Below are 14,560 nucleotides of genomic sequence, written 5' to 3' on the forward strand. Positions count from 1 at the left end.
GAACTCGGCCTGTGTGTCACAGAAAGAACCTTGAGACATTTTGTGCCATATCTTCCCACTCTTCTGGTTTCTGGAGAAAGCCCGTTGAGGGGAAGAATAACGAACACCCACAGCTGAAAGGGTCCTACTGTCCTGTTCACATCTAGCCAGTGTGTTTTTAACCTTGAGTCCGAACAACGAAGAAGCTTCAATGGGAGCGTTGAGAAATGAAGCCTTAAAGGGTTGCGCAAAATCACACAAGCGCATCCTGGCATGGCGTCTCAGAACAATGCCTAAACCCGCCGCTCTAGCTGCTCCTTCTGATGTGTGAGATATCAGGCGCATGGAGGAGTTAGATATCGATTCGATGGTGGCTAGCTGAGAGGCCACTTTGTCACAGACCTCATCAGACACAGCTCCAGCCAAAGTTTCAGAGAGCTCAGAAATTAAGTCTCTTTGAAGCCTGGTAAAATGTGCCATATAGTTCTGGGACTTGACTGCAAAGGTCATTGATGCAAAGGTACGCTTCCCTATTCTGTCCAGAGCCCGGGACTCTTTGTTGGGCAGATGGACAGTCTGGCTTTTTTCTTCCACCAGGTCCTTTTTAGTTGTGGCCGCCACCATCAAGGCATCTACAGGAAGACCTTTAGACCAATGGGGATCACTAGCAGGAGGGGACAAAATTTTATCTGGCCTCCGGGGAATGGCCTCAACGGTGTCAGAAGCCTTCCATGCATGCTGCATGACAAGCCGGACAAGTTCGTCAGCAGGTGGAGTAACCCAGGAGGTAGGGGGCCAGGCACAAAGACCTGCAGGAACACAGACTCTTCAGAGGTCGGGTTAGAGGGCTGCCAATCACCTCTCTGTTTAAGGATTTCAAGGATATCACCAAAGGATACCTCAGAGGGTGATCGAGGGGACCCTTCCCCATCATCAAAGTCTCTGTCTTCAGTAAGGGACTCCTCTGTGGAGTCCATGTGCTTCCTCTTGCACAAGCTCTTTTGATGATCTTCCTCAGAGGGAGAATCTGGGGAAGACACCGCAAAAGGGGTCTCCTGTGGGAGTATGTCCTGAGGCCCTTGCACCTGGTGTCCACTAGGAGAGGCTTGTGTGCACTGCGGTCCAGAAGAGGGTGGGGAGAGTGATAGCACAGGCTTGCCAACCGACGCAAGAGCCTTCTCCATTAGCTGGAAGGCCAGTCCACCTGAAGAGGGGTGGGGACCCACGGCAGGGGTCATCCTTCACCCAAGTGGCTCAGCCTGCCGACCCGGAGTTCCTGGATGGCTGTGAAACACCAAAGTATGTACGCCACAGCTGACATCCTGGACAATGGCAAGACTCTCCTGCCAAAAAAGCAACTGCAGCTCCTTAGTGAGGTCCATAAAGGGAACCGTAGTGGGGGAAGACTGTGCTATACCGAGGGACTTCAAAGGCAATGAAGGAGGAGAATAAGTAGGGGTCTTTTGTAAAGGGTGATCACTTCCCAAGGAAGAATAGGTTCTAGGGGGCGGGATACCTCTGGCCAAAAGCAACTGATCCACAAGACGCAACACATCATGTTCAGAGAGGCTTCTAGTGGATATCACGGACATGGGTGAGGGATGGTCAGGTCTATCCAAGGACGGAGCAAGCTTGGTGCCCACCACGGGGGTGGTCTGCACTGACAATAATGGAGCTGTAATGGTCTGAACTACAGTTGTCAGCACCAAGGAAATCATCGGTGCAGAAAGCATAGTCTGCACTGATGAAGAGATCGGTACCAAAGTGGTTGTCAGCACTAAGGCCGGAGCCAAAACCATCAGTGATGAAAACTGAATGGTCGGTATTGAGAGGGTAGTCTGTGCCGGATAAGTTGTCAGAGCCGAAAAAAGAATGGGCGTCGAAACATCCATCGACGTCGTAACAGTCTGCATCAACTGAACAGTCGGTGCCAGTAAAGGAGTCTGAACATACCAATGGGGTATGGGGCACACTAGTCTGTGCCGAAGTCGCAGATGGCGCCAATGGCCTCGGTGCCGAAGTTCTGGGCACTAAAAGCACTGGAGCTGAAGAAGTCAAATCCGAACTGGAAAGCTTAGCTTTCTTAGGTCTCGGGTCCTGAGAGTCCCCAGCTCTGGACGAAGGAAGAGACTTGGCCATTTTTTGTTCATCACTCTTTTTCTTATGCGATCTTGGAGGGGTTGAAGCCTCCGACCCAGAAATAGCCTCTGAAAAGGGAGATTTAAGTAGCCCCTTCAATATTAATTTATTTTTCCTTTCAATTAACGTCCTGTTAGGGAAGTTCTTACAAATCCCGCAAGGCGGGTCAACTGTTAAGTGAGGCACTCCCAAGCAATAGACACATAGGGAATGTGCATCTGAAGTAGGTAATTTATGGCCATTATCCAAACATCTTTTAAACCCTGGACTACCTTTTTTGTCTGTCATGTTAGAAGGAAAGAAGAAGGAACCAGAAAGATACCAGCAATGGTACAAGAAATACCCGAAGGTAAAAAGAAAAGGGGTTTACCAATGATGGTAAAAGAAGAAATTACCTTGTGGTAAGAAGAGAAGAATAGTTGAAAAGGATTTAAAAAGGTTGTCGCTAAATGTGATAAGGTAAGAGATAACTATCTAATGACTTTTTTGTGAAAAAAGCTGTCTTAGAACTTAGGTATGATAAAAAATATTGTACTTAGCTCAAGAGAAGTAGCTTGACACGACCAAATGGCAACGTGGCAAACAAAATCTGAGGTAACAGGGAGAGGGGAATTCTGGGTAAGAATTTAACTCAACAGTTGTGGCTGGCGCGAGCTTGGAAGATGGCTGGCTCGGTTCCGAGGTCTGAACCAACTACCCATACATAAGGAATTAACGAGGATTAACAATATCAGATGTAAGGTTTTGTTAAGTGCATGTGTGTGCTTTCTTTGGGTATATGTTTGATGGGTAAGTGTGCGATTGTTACTGACCTTAGGGTTAGGGTGCGGGTTAAAGTAAGTGCATAGATAGTAACGTATGTAAGGTTTAGTGTAGGGTTAGAAGTAGGGTTTGGTTAGTGTATGTATGTGTTTTATTTATTATGTTTGGGTACGTAGTATGTAGCGCGAGGTGGTGTTGGCCGACTATGACTATTCGAGATTTTAAATTTTGCGATTTAGGGAGTTCGGCATGTGTGCGGTTTGGGCTATATGTGTCGGTATTGTTGTATTCGCTGTAATGGGTTTTCGGTTTCATAACATAGACCCGACGATGGGGCCTGCCTTGGTTTTCTTGCTTTCATTCCTTCTTCCCAGAATACATTTCAAGTCCTCCTTATATGACTCATGCCAGGCATAAGGAAGTGGTGCTGTTTTCTCATGCCATTAAAATATAATGGCAGGACTGTGAAGCACTGTCATCTAAACACACCTTCTGTAACAGTGCTGCTTCTGTGTTTACCTGACTGAGCCTAATTTATGTGTCTGCCAGAGCTTGTTCTATGCTATAAATAGCTGTTAACTTTCTTTCGGCTTTTTCCCGGTTAGGGGTCGCCACAGCAGAACTCCAGTCCACTAATGATTGGCAGTAGATTTTTACGTGCTGGCTTGCCGGGCCTAACGCACAACATTCAACGAAGGAACGCCCATTCACGCATGTCGCCACACAGAAGACGCTCTAACTGAGAATCGAACAGGAAATGTCTAACTGTGAGGTTTTCTTTTGCTGCAGGTAGTTAACAGCTATAAATAGCTGTTAACTACTTGCAGCAAAAGAAAGCAGATAAAAACAGGGTTTTGTAAGAGGAGTCTTTTGTAGTTCGAAAAACTTTGACAAACCATCCCCCACACTCTCATGCTGGGGTGTGAAAACTTTCACTGCAGTAAATGATCATTGCTGTACATTTACAAGTGATAAGTAGTAGGACTCTAAACTTACTCTGTCTGCTAATTCCAAATGCCTTCAGTGGGAGGATTTTTCTCTCTCATGAATGATGCAGACTTAAAATGTGCTTTACTAGTTCCTCAATTACTTCTATGTTCCTCCTGCTTTTTTCTATTTCATATGTATTTATACTTTGGTAACCAGGAAAGTAAACTTGTCCCAGGACCCATTTCAGCCACAACTTATGCTACACTGGCAAACATAACAAATGTTAAACACACTTATCAATACAAAGAAAAAAATATTGACAGACATTGACCAAGACTGCACATGCAACACATAGCCAATGTGTGACAGTGACAAAGTAAATCACTGAACAACATTTACTAGAATGTTTACATTGATAATGCCTAACTATACTATGTTGTTTATTATAATTGTATGCACGCATATTGCACACACACACACACACACACACACACACACACGTACGTGTATGTGTATATATATATATATATATATATATATATATATATATATATATATATATATATATATATATATGGGTTCACTTCAATTCACTGAACTTTCATTTCACTGAAAGTTCATTTCACTGAAAGTTCATTTCACTGAAAGTTCATTTCACTGAAAGTTCATTTCACTGAAAGTTCATTTCACTGACAACTATTATTAGCAATAAATGGAATATTCCCCACTGTAGTGCGCCCTGGACCCTGAGTTAGAATATATAGTTAGTGTGTGTGAGCCCCCTACTTCATTTCATATGAAATTCTTACGTTTTGATATAATATTGCTTAGTAAAAGAAAAGTGGGGGTTGTGGCCCCCACACCCCCTAACTATATATTCTAACGCACTACAGTAGGGAAGGGGCATATTCCATTTACTTTGTAATAATACTTGTCAGTGAAATGAAGTTTCAGTGAAATGAATTTCAGTGAACTGGTGTCAGTGAAATGAAAGTCAGTGAAGTGAAAGTTCAGTGAATTGAAGTGAACCCATATATATGTATATATATATATATATATATATATATATATATATATATATATATACACACACATATATACATATATAGTGTGTGTGTGTGTGTGTGTATGTATGTATGTATGTGTTTCTGTATAGGTGTATGTATATAAAGTCCATGTGTACAAAAGTGTGTGTGTGTGTGTGTGTGTGTGTGTGTGTGTGTGTGTGTGTGTGTGTGTGTGTGTGTGTGTATGCATTTAAATGCATTTAAACACAGTTAAGTACTTCTGATTTCCTTTTCTTAGTGTTCTTAATGCAAGGGCACATAGTAAATGTATGTTAAAAGTAAATTCAGCTGTATATTATGGTTGCACTATGACAATGTAAGGACTGACTCAAAGTCAGTGGGAATATCTTACAATGGATCTGCATGTACCTGCTATGCATCCCCCTCTGGAAGGATGTCACACAAAACATAAAATACATTTTTTATGAACAGTATCAGTGCACTTAGCTGATAGGGTTGCCACCTGACTCTCTTTCTGCAGTTCTGGCCTATGTAGGAGAGGCTTGAAAATGGTAAATACATTGATACTTTACAAGACAAAATATTTACTGACTTTTCTCTAAATGTCACTTAAATTTTTGATACTTCATTTAAGTTATCTTAACATATAAACTATTATAAATATCACTTAAAGCTTAGCATTTCAAAACTATGTTGCTGCTTATGTAAATCTGTCAGAAGAGTTGACAATTGCCTTTAAACCCCTGACTGATCTAATTGCTTTGTTTTGCTATGAAGGGAAGCATTAAGTTCTCCTCCCCTCTGCAATAAAAACAGTGGAAACAGTTCCATAGCTTTTTGTCTTTGCTGTGTTCCTGACATTAGCAGGATTAATTACCAATCTAAAGATTGATAGCAGTACCTGACAGGGTAAACTACAGATTTAATTGTGTCTATGATATATCATGCAGATGGAGACTAATTTCTCTGCAAAGTGTGTGAGAAATTGAATTTAAAAAAAAGGAGGTGGGATTCCCCTTCCTTTGACTTCAAAGCAAGGAAATAAAAGTTTTAAAAAGTACAAACAGGTTTCTGGTACCTACACAATGCTGGAATCATATTGTAGGCTGTAAAGAAACCTAACGATTGAGTTAAACTGTATGAGAGGGTGGAGTTTTCCTTTAAACTCACGCTCTGTCCATGGTCTAGTTCTTTAGACTCAGTTCTCTTCCTCTCCCCCTCTGGTTCTGTAACTGACTCCTGTTTCTCCCTTGAAAGTCCTTTTCAGTCTGACGTCCAAATAATTCACCTCGGAAAAAGAATTGTGGCCAGGGGGATGTTATGGAAGGTCAAGAAAATTGTTCTTTTTGGCTAAACCTTCCATAGTCCTTTTTTCAGGTAAAGTTTCTTTTCCCTGCACTGAAGTAACCTCGGAAGGTGCACCATGAAAGACGTCACCCGTATGGATGGAACTTTGGGCAGTAGAATTGTTTAAATCAATAACAGCCAAGTTGTTTTCTTCCTGGATGTCTCTTATGATCACAAAATTAGTTTCACCATCAGAACTCTCCTTAATTTTAAAATCTGGGTCAAAATGCTGGTATGCTGACCGAAGGATGATGGTTCTATCAAAACGCTGCAAAATAGTCAAGATGTGGTCATAATCAGGCTGTAATTCAGGCATATACATTAACATAAGGTGGATTTTGACTATCCCCCTTAATAATTCTTTCTCTTAGCAGTTTCAGGGCTCCCTGGTTGCTTTTAGTAAGAAACTTTAAAAAGTTCTAGCCCTGCTTTGTTTAAAACTTCTGTAAGTTCTGTAAAAAAAAGCATCTTTGCTGCTAATTCCATTTGGGCATTTAAAGAACTGAAGTCCTTTAGGAACAATGCAGTGCTCAAAATATCTAATTTCTATGAGCAATGAATGGTACTTCCGTAGAAACTTTTCCAGTTCGGTACAAACACTTTTAAAATCAAACTTAGAAAGTTGCTCAGTTTGTACCGAAACACAATTGGCAAATGGTTCATAGTTTAAATCCAAAACTGTGCAAATATCTTTAAAACTTACACTGTCCTCTACATCAGGGAAAGTAGCTGTACACAGAATCACTTCGACTACAGTTCTACTTTCATCTTCTGAACTCACAGCTTCTCCTCTGTTAATATCATAGGTTCATAGGTTCATAGGTTCATACTAGGCTATCTGCCCGAGGGCATTTATAAGCCTAGCCCATTGTTTTGTGGCTTACGCCACCCCTTTAGTATGGGGAACTATACCCATTATTTTGCTGTGCCTCTGTCGAGCAGTGACACTGAGGTAATTCCTGGGGTATATCTGCGATCTCCCATCCATTGGTCAAGATTTCTCTTGAACAAGGCCAGCGAGGTGCTCTGCCTCACATGTACCGGGATTTTGTTCCACAGCATAGGGAGTCTTTGGGTGATGAATCTATCCCCCCAGCACGCCCTATTAATAGCCGTGTTGAGGTTTAAGTCTCCGCCCTTGTGGCTCTGATGGATCTAGATTTTTGAGGTGAAGCATATTCATCAAATCTGGGTTTGACATGGCCTTGTATGTTAGGCAAAGGTCACCTCTGAGCAGCGTGTGTTTACTGAATAGAGCTGGAGTTCTTTCAGTCGGGCAGCATAGGACAGATTTTGAGACCCTTTATCCTTTTGGTGAGGAACTTTTGTGGCCTCTCCAGCTGCTGCAAGTGTCGGGTCAGATACATTCGAATGGGGCATTGTACTCAATCATTGGTCTGATGAGTGATGAGTAAAGGGAGACTATGACCTCCCTTGATCTAGATGAGAATCCCTTCATGATAAGGTGGGCAATGTAGAAGGACTTCCTAACTACTTTAGCTACATGGGTGTTGAATGACAGACTACTATCAACCTGGGTCCCCAGGTCCCTGATAACTTCTTCTGTGCTCAGTGGATTGCCACCTATTTTAACCTTGTTTTAAGGGTATGCCTATGCATTTTGGCATTTAACTTTAGGCCGTGGCTCTGGCACCAGTTATCCGCTTCTGTGAGACCCTTCTGAAGGATATCTGTGTCAGATGTGTTTTCTACTATGGCGCCCAGTTTGCAGTCATCTGCAAACTTTGTCAGCCATAACCCTCCTGTGTTTGCTTGTACTCGGAAAAGTAGATGCCAAACAAGAGTGGGCCCAGGACTGAGCCCTGTGGGACACCACTTGTGACAGGCTTTGAGTCTGACATGGCGCCAGCAACTCTGACCCTGTGGGTTCTGTCACTCAGCCAGTTTGCAACCCATCTTGTGATGTATGGGTTAACATTTAAGCTGATGAGTTTTTCAATGATACCCGATGGGGTATTGTATCAAGGCCTTAGCCAGATCGAGGTAGGCTGTATGGACTGCCTTTCCCTCATCAATGGCTTTGGTGACTGTTTCAAAAAGTCAACCAAGTTTAAAAGGCATGATCTGCCTTTGACAAAGCCAAACTGGGTTGGATCCAAAGTCTGCAAATTCCCTATGTCTTTATTTATGAGGTCCATTATGATCCTCTCCATGGCTTTGCAGATAAGGCTTGTCAAGCTAATGGGCGGTAATTTCCAGGGTCTGTGGAGGCACCGCCTTTGTGAAGTGGGACCACAGTTGCAGTGCGCCCACCCTGGGTAATGATCCAGAGGTAAGACTTTGATTAAACAGCTGTCCTAGCTGTGGGTTTAATTCCTCATTGAGTTCGTGGAGCACACAGCCGGGGACACCATCGGGTCCCATGGATGCTGTCTCTTTCGCTTTGGCGAGAGCAGTTCTCACTTGGGCTGGAGATGTTTGGGGGCTGCACTCATTTGGTATAGATATCTCTCCTTTGGGGGTTTGCACTGAACCTGTCAGCCAGTATGTTGGCAATGTCTGTAGGATCAGTAATCTTCACATCATTTTGAACTAGTTCTGAGCATATCTGGGAGTTTCCTCCTAGGTTTCTAACATAGCTAAAGAAGGCCTTATGATTGTCTTTTGAGTCTTTAGCTATTTTTCTCTCGAAATTTGCTTTGGATGATTTTATGAGAGCTCTTAGTTTTTACTTATAGTGATCAAGGGTGTCTTACCTTTTAAGGATTTTGCTCTATCTTGTAGTAGCTTCCTCCTTTTGTTGTAGAGTTTGTTTATGGCTGGGGTCCACCAGACTGGACGCTTGCCTTTGGTACAAAGAGTCTTTGTTTTGCTTGGGATTGCCTTATCCATGCAGTCCTGCAGGTGCTGGTAGAAGGTTTTGTAAGTGATTCAGCGGCTTGAGTATTGTTTGGGGCCTGTAAGTAGACCACACTAGTCTTTAGAAGTGTGAAGTCGGCTTTTGAGAAGTTCTTTACTGTGGTCTTTTTATTTCAGGTGGGGTGGGATGAGGACCTCCAGCGAGATTAGTTTGTGATCTGATCTCACCAGTGAGGGGTATACTGGTGTTGAACATTGTGCTCCCATGTTCGTGATGATGAGATCAAGTATGTTATCTCCTCTTGTGGGGATGGTGACTTGTTGTTCCATGGCATTTGAGTTTATGAATTCCAGGAACTTTTGGGCTAGGGTGTTTGGGCTTGAGTAGTGTTCCCAGTCTATATTAGGGTAATTGAAGTCACCTAGTATGATGGTGTTTGGTGATACATTTATCCCCTCTAGTGTTTTCAGGAAGGCCATGTGAGTTTCCTGAGTTTGTGAGGGTGGCCTGTAACATGCTACAATTTGCAGAGCAGTCTTGCCTATGGTTAATTGCACCTGGATGGTCTCCGATGCATCGTGCGTTGCCACCAGTCTTGAGGTGTGGGTGTCCTTGATGAATACTTTCTTGGTATTGTCCGGATTTTGGGGCCGGAACGCATGATATGAGGTAAAACCTGATAGCGCTGGGGTGCTCTCAGGAGCCTTGAACCAGGTTTCTGTCACAGCACAGACATCGATGTTCTCCATACTGAGAAGGGCCTTGCATTTTGAGATTTAGACTTCTGGCATTGAGCAGCATTACCCTTAGTTTTTTCCTTTTTGTGTTCTAGGGTGGTAGGTTTAGAATTTGAGCCTTGCCTAAAAAGGCACTATGGGGTGGCAAGAGCCTTTGCCAATATCCGAATCCCAGGGTGACAGGTGCAAGTCGCCCCTCATGGCAGCGTGGCTTGTCCAGCATGTCATCCCAGGCAGACAGATACTGGATCCCCTTTGAATGACACCAGTGTTTAAGCCAATTGTTAAAGCTGATCATCTTATCTCTGTATTGTGGCATCATTCTTGGTGAAGGTAGGATACTGCTCAAGGTCAGGGTCATACCTGCCTGGGCTACATAATCAGAGAGCTCCTCAATGTCTCTTTTCATGTAGTCCAGGAGGTAACGCTCAGGTCGTTTTACACCAGCGTGACAATGACTGAGTCATATTTGTACCTGCTGTTGAGAGACCTGAGTGCTTGCGTTGTGGCGGATTCTAGCGCCCGACAGGCAGCTTACTGTGACCTTCTCCTTACTCAGTCTGGTGTGCGGGACATCAGTGTGTCTGACTATGGAGTCACCAATGACTAGTGTGTCTGGCATTGTGTTTGGCCTTAAGGGCTGTGACTGTTTGACACTCTGACTGTGAGGTCTAGGGGTGTTGTGTTCTGAGGTGGTGGTTGTTTGGGTGTGGGCTTTGGTGGGCGCTGGTGTCTTGGTAGATTGTTGAGCAGAGCCTCGGAGTATGTCTTTGTGTGTTTATGTGTATGATTTGAGGTTGTAATGGTACTATGTGAGACTGGGTCTATAGTGTGTGTGGTAACCTTCTCCTCCTGACTGGTCTTGCCAGTCCTATGTTGAGAGAGCTCAGCCTCCAGTTTGGCCGTATAGTTGCATCTCTCGCATGTATTTGTGTTTTGTGGGAGGAGGAAAGGGTTGTCTGTGTACATGAGGCAATTGAAACATTGCCTCAATATTTCCAGGTTCACCAGCTGAGCAGGAGAGGACACTAGCAACTGATCCCTCGACATGCTAGGGGCGGGTAAAACTTTAAAAAGATTCCAGGGGCGTGGGTGACCGAGAAATGGGGGTTGCCTTTTGGGGTACTATCTATGACAAGAGTGCCGTATCAAGGTAATAAGTACTGTAGGAGCAAGTGCTAGGTTTAATAGATAGAGAATAGTCTACTTGGAGTCAAGTAGAGTTGATCTTTTAGTTATAGGATACGCTGATTTGATCAGTAGTATAGTTCGAGGAAGGTAGTTTTAAGGGAAAATTTGAAGAGTGGACTTTAGGTAGCCCAATAGTTTAAACCTGCTTAACCGCACTGCCCTAGTGTGCAACAGTGGCAGCTCCGGCCTAAATCAGCAGCTTAGCGCGTTTTAGGCGTTTTATACCAGGGGCTGGAAAAGCTAGAAACTGGCCCAAAGCGACCAATAAACTACTAGTTACTGGCTGAAACCTCACAAAACTGGACAAAGGCAGCTCAATGCTTCCCACTCCCACTGGTAAGCAAGGTAGCTTCCCTTCCCCCAAATAAGGCAAGGAAACAGTACACAGGAACTACAACCAAAGCCCAGGAATCAGCAACTCTGAAACTGGACTAAACTAGTAAAGCAGGAAAGCAAGGTAGCTTCCCTCCCCCAAATAAGGCAAGGAAACAGTACACAGGAACTACAACCAAAGCCCAGGAATCAGCAACTCTGAAACTGGACTAAACTAGTAAAGCAGGAAAAACAAGAGATATTTTTTTCTTTTTTTTCACAAAACAGGCAGAAACAGGTACAGCAAACACTTATAAATGCTATGAATCAGCTACTACAGCTTACACAGAAGCATTTGCTACAAATACAGTCAAATAGTAACAAACAAGGATTCCAAGTGCAATATTAAGTTAAATGCAGTAAAAACAGCTTCAATGTAACAGAAAGGCAGAAATACAGTTGCTAGGTATTCAGATGTGGAAAGCAACAAAAAATATACTTAGTATCAAGAAAAGTCACTTATTCAGCTCTCTGCAGCCTGGATTACTCTGCTGGCCCACGTGGAGTCTGTGCTGAGTAGGTACAAGCTGAAAGTTTTATACCAGGGGGCTGGAAAAAGCTAGAAACTGGCCCAAAACGACCAATAAACTGCTAGTTACTGGCTGAAACCTCACAAAACTGGACAGAAGGCAGCTCAATGCTTCCCACTCCCACTGGTAAGCAAGGTAGCTCTCCTTCCCACAAATAAGGCAAGGAAACAGTACACAGGAACTACAACCAAAGCCCAGGAATCAGCAACTCTGAAACTGGACTAAACTAGTAAAGCAGGAAAAACAAGAGATATTTTTTCTCTTTTTTTTCTTTTTTTTCACAAAACAGGCAGAAACAGGTACAGCAAACACTTATAAATGCTATGAATCAGCTACTACAGCTTACACAGAAGAATTTGCTACAAATACAGTCAAATAGTAACAAACAAGGATTCCAAGTGCAATATTAAGTTAAATGCAGTAAAAACAGCTTCAATGTAACAGAAAGGCAGGCGAAATACAGTTGCTAGGTATTCAGATGTGGAAAGCAACAAAAAATATACTTAGTATCAAGAAAAGTCGCTTATTCAGCTCTCTGCAGCCTGGATTACTCTGCTGGCCCACGTGGAGTCTGTCTCGTTTTCTTCTACAGACAACATTAATGCTTGTTTTAGATGTAACGCCACTCAAGTAGTTATTAAGACCAATTGGAGAATTTTAGAATGCAACTCAGACCCTATTAGAGCTATAGGGAGCACTCCAATGTTTGTGTATCAGAGGATCAATAACCTAAAAGCTTTGTTACAGAGGGACAATACAAAAATATCTTTACCAGAGACAGCAAAAAGTAAAAGTATCTACAGATGTGGGTCTTGTACTGCAAGTAGACTCATTTCTGAAGGACCATACATTATGTTAGACCATGCTAAAGAAAGTATTACTGTCCCAGGGAGGTTTATTTTCAAGTCAGTGGGTTTGGTTTACATAAGTATCTGCTCATGTTGCAATGCCTTTTATGTTGGCATGACAACCAGAAGCCTTAAAAAGAGAATTAAGGAATATCAGCACTCTATTAAAATTAAAGATGAAAGAAATGCTTTGTATAAACATTCTATTATTTGTACGAAATATAAAAAGTTTTTATTCTCTGTATTAGAGTTAGTCCTATTAGATCTGAGGGGAGGTAACTTTAAAACTAGAGTGGAGACAAAGGAAGCAGACTGGCAAATAAAACTAAGAGCAGACAAGTATCCAGGTTAAAATTAATCTGTCAACATCAAGTGTTTTTCAAAAAAATAAAAGGCTGAAAGTTTAGAAGTTATACTGTTTTGTATTGTGTATTTTACCTTTTAACAAGTTTCATATTTATTATTATTCTTTGGTTTGGTTTCCTGACTGCATTGCTTTTTAGTGTTTTTTTGTTTTTTGTTTTGTTTTTTGTGCGTGTTAGTTATTTACCACTGTCAAAATTGTCTTATTTTTATTATTTAGATCAGAATTTTAGCTGAAAATTATACTTAAAGACAACTATTCTTCATTGATTTTTGAAAGTCTTGTTAAGTTTTAGCCATTTAATGCATTATAAGCTAAGCTAATATATAGAGTGGCAATGTGATGCATTCTAAGACGGGGAGTGGGGGATAAGGTCTGAGTTTGCCTGGGAAAGTTGTACATACCCAGCAGTCAAAGCCTGCTGGCCTTAGTTCTGTTATTACCAAACATGGAGCTCCTCTTTCCAGGTCTAGGAAAACTAGATTCAAAGGTACGAGTTTACATATGGCATGTTAGAGAGTGCACAACATATACGATACCCTTGTAGCTGAAACAAATTCTTCAGATGTTAAAACAAATTGACATTTGTTCCCAAGCAGAATTTGCAACTTGATCTTAAGAATTAAGTGCAAGAAGCTACCTTGTTGGATGGATGGAGCCTGAACCATCTGTTTGTAGTAAGAGTAGTATAGTCCACATTCTGTTCGAAAGGAAATTTCTCTCTCTACCTCCTAAAATGAATAAACAAATAATCTGAATATTAAAACTGGAATCTCAAAATAACATACCTTAACAATGTAAAAAATCTTTACGTTTAAAAATATGGTGAAGTTAGACAGGAACATACATACCTTCAATGAGTCTGGGCTTAGTCCGCTTGAGGTAAAATGGAAGCTATGCATTTACCTTTTCATCCTAAGCTGCTTGTCACATCTGATCTGACCTTTGCTATTCCACCTTGCCTCAAGTTCCTTCAAGATTTTTCCCTCTCATGATCCCACTGTGTACTAACTAATCTCAGATCAAGTTTGCTGATTAAAAATGTGAACATACTTGTATATCATAGACATGAAGGGGCAGAAAGAGTTTCAGGCTAGTTTGTTAGTTATTTAGGAAGATGTGACAATTTGAAGGGGGGGGTGGTAGAAGGGATGTTGGATTGGATGGACTACAACACGGAATCCAAGGATGCCTTGTGCACTACGCACAGACTGTCACTTAGCCGCCTGCAGGAAAGAGAGAGTACAAGGATATGTGTCTGAGATGTTCATTTTTTCCCTGCATTCTTTTTTGTAGAGAACATCTGTAGTCTCTCAAACTGTTTAAAGTGTCTGGTCATGTACATGCCAAAGCATGCAATGTACTCAGGGATCTGTCTGATGAGAGTAGAGTATGTGGAACAATGACCTCCTTTGACCTGGATGCCATGCCCTTTTGATCTGTCTGATAAGAGCAGAGTACAGTGGAACAATGACCTCCTTTGACCTGGATGCCATGCCATTAATTATAAGT

At 42.2% G+C, this 14,560-nt stretch overlaps 1 protein-coding gene across 3 annotated transcripts in view; it reads right to left on the minus strand.

Moving 5' to 3' along the window:
• DPY19L3 (dpy-19 like C-mannosyltransferase 3) overlaps window positions 1-14,560 on the minus strand; it is a 1,004,768-nt gene that overhangs the window by 742,769 nt on the left and 247,439 nt on the right. For all 3 annotated transcript variants that reach the window (XM_044081679.1, XM_044081680.1, XR_006366062.1), the window contains exon 4: window positions 13,689-13,779. In XM_044081679.1, the coding sequence (XP_043937614.1) occupies window positions 13,689-13,779 (91 nt within the window). The remainder of the gene's footprint in view (window positions 1-13,688; window positions 13,780-14,560) is intronic.

This window comes from Protopterus annectens, chromosome 8.part1 (assembly GCF_019279795.1).
Source record: "Protopterus annectens isolate FY-2018-M chromosome 8.part1, PAN1.0, whole genome shotgun sequence".
Classification (NCBI taxonomy): domain Eukaryota; kingdom Metazoa; phylum Chordata; order Ceratodontiformes; family Protopteridae; genus Protopterus; species Protopterus annectens.